Below are 6,054 nucleotides of genomic sequence, written 5' to 3'. Positions count from 1 at the left end.
TGGATGAATCCATGGAGAAACAGATAAAGAAACTCCAATGAGGGTCTTTCGCAACTTCTGGACCAAAGAAGGAGCAGTGCCTGCAAAAAGCAGAAGTTGCAGGAAGGGTCATCTGGCATATTGGGGCACTCAGTGAAAACCACACCCAGAAACCCCTTTGGATGACCATCCAGTACCATAAAAAGTCTTCCAGAAAGAGGCAGAACCATGCAAATTATTTCCAGCGAAAGTGATGTATCTGCATTATCTAAGAAGCCCCTTCTAATGAATATTTATAATTAGGATGGATAAATACCCCATGGCAAAGTCCCCCCTGAGCTGCAGGACCAGGACCAGATCTGATCTGAGTTCGAGCTGATAAAGAATTCCGGCTTTCTGATACCTGCATTTCCATCAGGGAGTTCACTCCAGCCAATTTCGGTATCAGGGGCTGGGGGGACAATGGGGATATTTGTGGGAGGGACATGGGACTGGGATTGTGGAGTGGGACCATGGCGGGCTGCAGGGGGATGTTGTGGGGGTAGGAGGTGAACCCCAGATTTGGTTTGTAGTCCTGGAGTGACATGAACCGGGTAATGGGAATGGGAGTATGTTTTGGGTCTGGGATAGGGACCTGGGGGACACTGGGGCAGTGAGGGAGGGGCTTGAGGAATTTGGGTGAAATCTCGGAGTGACCTGGGGTCATAAGAAGGTGGCAGAGGATTGGGAGCAGGCTTGAGTTCCTGCAGAGCACTGGGAGGGAAAATGGAAGGTTAAACACAGGACTTGGATTGGGACAGGGGAGTTGGTGGGACACTGGGGGGACACTGAGGATGCCAGGCATTTTCCACAGGGTTTGGGCTTGGGTGACAGTGTGGGTGAACTGAGACTGGGAGTAGGGTTGTGGGGCTGATGGACACATGGATGACACTGAGGGGGACACAGCAGTGGGGTCCAGGGAGGGCATTGTTGGAGTGGGATTGGGATCCTGGGGAGCACTGCTGGTGGGACAGGGAGTGACCCCAGAATTTGGTATAATTTCCTGGGGTTCTCGGAGGATACTATGGGTGGAGGACATTAGCTTATGGCAGTGGGATTGTTGTCCTGGGGGTTTAAGGGGAGTTCAAGAATGACTGGGGTGACGTGAGATGGGTAATGGGACTTGGAGTGGGATGTGGATCTGGGAGAGAGACCTGGGGGACACCCTGGGGGGGAGGGGGGGAGGGGAAAGCATAAGTGACTTTTGGAATTTGGGTGAAGTCCTCCAAGGGTCCTGGCTCACAAGAGGTCTCAAGAGCTGTGGGAACAGGATCGAGGTCTAGGGGAGTACTGGGGGAGACAATGAAAGGGTAAATGCAAGACTGGATTTGGGATGGGGGGCTGGTGGGGCACTGAGGGGACACTGGGGATGTTAGGGATTGTTCCCAGGGTTTGGGCTAGAGTGACACTAAGGAGGGAACTGATATGGGACATGGAATAGGGTTGTGGGTCTGGTGAGCACAGGGACGACACTGTGGGGGACACAGCAGTGGGGTCCAGGGGGGGCACTGTCAGAATGGGATTGGGGTTCTGGGGGGCGCTGCTGGGGGGAAAAGGGAGTGACCCCAGAATTTGGATCAAGTTCTTGGGCTTTTTTTTTTTTAGAAGGACACTAAGGGTTGAGGACGTGGGACCTTGGGAGTGGGAGTGGGGTTCTATCTTGAGGGGAGTCCAGGAATGACTCCGGGATTTGTGAGCAGCATTCCAGGATGTTTCCAGGGGTCTTCTAGCCAAAGCTGACCCCCTGTTTCTCAGCTGACCCCACTTCCCCTCCTCGGCACCTCATAGATTAACTTTTTCCATGTGTTACTTTGTGCCCTAAGTGTCCCCTCAGTGTGTCCCTCTTTGTCCTCCAGTGTCCCACACTGCTTGTGGTGGCCCGTCCCCAGCATGGCCCTCCTGGCTCAAACTCTGACACTGCTAGCAATGGCTGTGGCCACCATGGCCATCAAGGTGGTGCCCCTGGACATGGCCCGGGACTCGTTTGATGACCGATATGAGGGCTGTGACCCTGCCATGCACGCAATGTTGCCAGATCTCTACAGCTTTGAGCGCCAGATGAATCATCTCTTTGCCTGGGGCTGGTATCAGGCTGAAGCTGAGTGGCGCAGGCGGGGCTCTCTTGTGTCCCCTCTGCCATCCAACTGGCATGCCATTGCTCTCATGGCCTACACATCGCCACAGGTGTACAAGGAGTTCAACACGGCGGTGCGCACAGGTGGGCACTCCCGTCAGGAGTACTTGAAGCACTTCCACTTCAAAATGTTGCATTTCCTACTGACTGATGCCTTGGTGACACTGAGGCAGGCTCAGAACTGGCAGTGTCGCCGCGTGTTCCGGGGTGTGCATGATGTTCATTTTCAGGCACAGCAAGGCAAGAGGGTCCGGTTTGGTCAGTTCACATCAACGTCACTGAGCAAAGGGATTGCTCTCGAATTTGGGGCAGACACAATTTTCGAAGTGCAGACATGCCACGGCGCCGACATCCGTCAGTTCTCCATGTATCCAGAGGAGGAGGAGGTGCTGATCCCACCATATGAGACCTTCACAGTCACCCAAGTCATCTGGGATGGGAGGAGGACATGGATCTGGCTCCGCTCTGCCGGGATCTTCAGCAAATACAACTGTGAGGTCAGTGAGGTGACAGCACAGGGGACAACCTGGGGGGATGTGGACAGCCACTGTGGGCATGGGGACACCCATGATAAGGCACAGGGAACAATGACACTCACTGGGCATGGGGGACAGGGACAACGCACTGTGTGTTGGGGGAGAAGGACACCCAGTGTCCTTCAAATTTGGGGCCCCCATTATGGGCACAAGGGCAAGAACATCCATGACAGGCCACAGGGATGGGGATTCATACTTCTGGGAGGGACAGGGACAGGAACACTCCTGCCAGGGGAGGGCAGAGTCTGGACCACGCCCGTACCGAACCTGTCCTGCTCCACCAAAACACTTTTGTTGGGATGGGCCCCATGTGATGGATGTAGGTGGGCAATGATCCCCCACTGCACTCCCTAAACCCCTGTCACCCCCTGTCACCCCCCCATTCCACCCTTTGACTACCCCTGACCCCTATCATCCCTAAGCCCACCATGACCCCACTGATCTATCTGCCCTTTGTACCTCTACCCCCCCACCCATGACATCCCTGTCACATGTCACCTCATGGCCCCCATCTCTCCTGCCACCCTTAACCCCCCATTTTGGCCATTCCTGACCCCCTCACACCCCATATGATCTCCCATTTTACCCCTCTTTGTTCCCCAGGTGGGAGGGTCCCCACAGAACCTTGTCACCTCTGAGGATTCCTCCTGGCCATCACACACCTGGCATGGGCCACTGGGATCTTCTGAGCTCTAGGCCACCAAGATCACTGAGGTCACTGTGGTCCCTGTAGTGACCACAGCCACCATGATCACCAAGACTCCCTCAGCCACAAGGCTGCCACAGCCACTGTGATCACTGTGCACACCAAGGCCATTGTGCAAAGTAATTCTAATAAATAATTCAATCATAAAAATTCCATTAAATAAATCTGACAAAGCCAGCAAAAAGTGACAATTCCTAAGCCGGGCTCAATGTCACTCCCCCCACCAACACCCATGGAAACATCTCTTTCTCTTAGCCTTGAGGAGAATCTTTGGGGAGCATCCCCTTCCCAAAGGAGGAACCTCACGCACATTTCATTTCCATCTGGAACAGGGAATAGGAATCTCTGTCTGAGAGGGGGCTGGACATTCTCAGGGCCAGCTGATAGATCGCCAGGCTCAGCTCTGGTGCTTCATTCTCAGTTGTCCATTTGAGGTTGGTGATTTGGGCTGGTTTTAGCCCAATTCAGAAACAAAATCAGCACAAAAGCCCTCTCAATGCTGCCCTGATGGCAACAAATGGGACATTGTCTTTTGAGCACATTCCAGGTAAGGCATCCTGCCACATTCTGCAGTTCAGGGGGATCTTAAAGGCTGGAAATTGCAATGTTCAAGAAGGCAGGGACAGGAGGTCCCTGGGGAGGGACAGTCCTCAGTCCACATTCCTGGCAGGGGGGACCTGCTGGATCAGCTCTGGAGAAGGACCTGGGGGTGCTGGTGGGAGACTAGTGGAGATAGCCGTGTTTCTTGGGACCAGGAGGGATACAGGGGTACCAGGAAGAGCAGGGCCAGGAGGTGAGGGAGTGACTGTGCCCCTCTGCCCTGCCCATTAAGGCATATCTGGCATGCCGTGTCCGGTTCTGTCCAGGGCTGTGTCCAGCCCTGCCCAGTGCTGTGTCCTGTTCTGTCCTGATCTGGACTCAATCCTGGTCTCAGCTATGACTCTGCCTGAGCTGGGAGGTTGGGCCAGGGGCCCAATCTGGGTCCTTCCAGCCTCACCCATTCTGGGATTTGGGGATTCTGGCAGTTGCAGTTCAGGAATTGTCCACAGGATGGCAGCAGCGAGTGTGAGAATTCAGTGGCACTGTGCAGTTCTGGGTGCCAACAGCAGGCGGCAGCACGAGCTGCTGGCACTGCTGAGCGCCCGCCCCACCCCATCCCGGCCCTGGGGGCTCTGCAATGGTTTGGGATGGAGCGAACTTAAAGCCCGTCCGGTGCCAGCCCTGCCATGGGCAGGGACATCTTCCCCTGGGCCAGGCTGCTTCAGGGCCCACAGAGCCTGGCCTTGAATACTTCCAGGAGTGGGGCAGCCAGAGCTTTGTTATAGATGGGTATCATGATGATTGGCTCTCACAATTAAGGGATGAATATTGCTTGTATGTTAAGAGAAGTTTTGTCAATTTATGGTTATCTTGTGGTGGTTTGTTTTTCAGACACCCTTTGTTCTTCCCATAGTCCCGTTTCCCCCTCTGTATTGTTGCCACCAGATGGCCCTGGTAGTCAGGGTTGTCAGGGTCATGTGGAGGGAGGGTGTGTACCTGTGCCCCTTGCATGGGGCGACTGGGAAAGGGCCAAGCCTGTGTCTGGGGAGAAGTGGCATGACAAAACCTCACCTCCAATCAGACTGCAGGAAGGTCTCCACCAATGGACAGCAAGGAAAAATCAACTGGCAGACTTTGGGAGGGGCCAGGCATACAGAAGGAAAATTTTTTATATGTATTACTACTTATGGATATGTATTTGGCTGATGCAACACCAGGGGTATAAAGGACAGAGCCACCATTTTGCGGATGAGACTCTGGTTGCAGCTGAGCATATGACTTATGATTCAAGTGGATAATTTTTGCTATCTACCTTTTGAGCAGAAAAATTCATCTTGCCAGAAGTTTACTTGCACAAGGGAGACAGAAGAGCCCTGTAACTTTATTCATGAACAAAGGAAGAGGCCATGGGGAATTTCCCCATGGGGCGTCTCAAGTTGCTGTATGATGCAGCTTCCTTTTTATCCCAATTTCCTGGCCATATCTCCCTCTCCCTTTCCTCATTGGCAGAGGTATTCAGAAGGTGCAGACTTCCCAATCCAGCCAGCACGTTCCCCTTGCTATGCACCCCACCCTTCTGTAACTCATGACCATTAAAATGAGCTTTAATTTCACCCTGGGTGGGGAGACTAAAATTCATAAACCTGTTAAGTCTTTGCTCTTCCTGAAGTTCAGGAATTCAGCAAGACCTTGGCTGCAGCAGTCCGTGTCAATGAAGAACATTTGCTGAAACTGATATTTCTCTGGTAACTTCCTTATCTACAAGTTCCTAGCTCTATCAACTACCAGATTTGCACAATCGGTTTGTAAAGACACTTTCCTCTTATTCCCTTCAGAGCTGAACGAATTGTGGTGTGGAAATAGAGTTTTCTGGGGATTAAATCCTGAATACGTGGGAAAGCACAGAATTTTGTCAAGAATGCAAATGAATTAATTTCCAAAGAAGTAAAGGACAGTCAGGGAGATGTTCGGGGAGAGAGGGGGTGGGGAAGATTTTTGTTTTTCCTCTTCTCTTCCTCTACTCTTTTCCCTTTTTTCCCTTTTCCTCCAGGGAAAATGGCAGTGGTGGCCACGGTGGCCACATTTTTCTGGGGGTCATGGTGGCCATGGTGATCATGGAT

The 6,054-nt window shown here is 52.8% G+C and overlaps 1 protein-coding gene across 1 annotated transcript; it reads left to right on the top strand.

The window, feature by feature from the left end:
* The first annotated feature begins 1,908 nt into the window (after positions 1-1,908).
* Positions 1,909-3,384, top strand: LOC134419039 (NAD(P)(+)--arginine ADP-ribosyltransferase 2-like). Its single transcript, XM_063158050.1, has 2 exons — positions 1,909-2,649; positions 3,292-3,384. The coding sequence occupies exons 1-2, from the start codon at positions 1,909-1,911 to the stop codon at positions 3,382-3,384; spliced, it is 834 nt and encodes a 277-aa protein (XP_063014120.1).
* Positions 3,385-6,054: the final 2,670 nt, after the last annotated feature.

The sequence above is a fragment of the Melospiza melodia genome, chromosome 1, assembly GCF_035770615.1.
Source record: "Melospiza melodia melodia isolate bMelMel2 chromosome 1, bMelMel2.pri, whole genome shotgun sequence".
Classification (NCBI taxonomy): domain Eukaryota; kingdom Metazoa; phylum Chordata; class Aves; order Passeriformes; family Passerellidae; genus Melospiza; species Melospiza melodia.
This window is presented reverse-complemented; position numbering and strand designations above follow the sequence as displayed.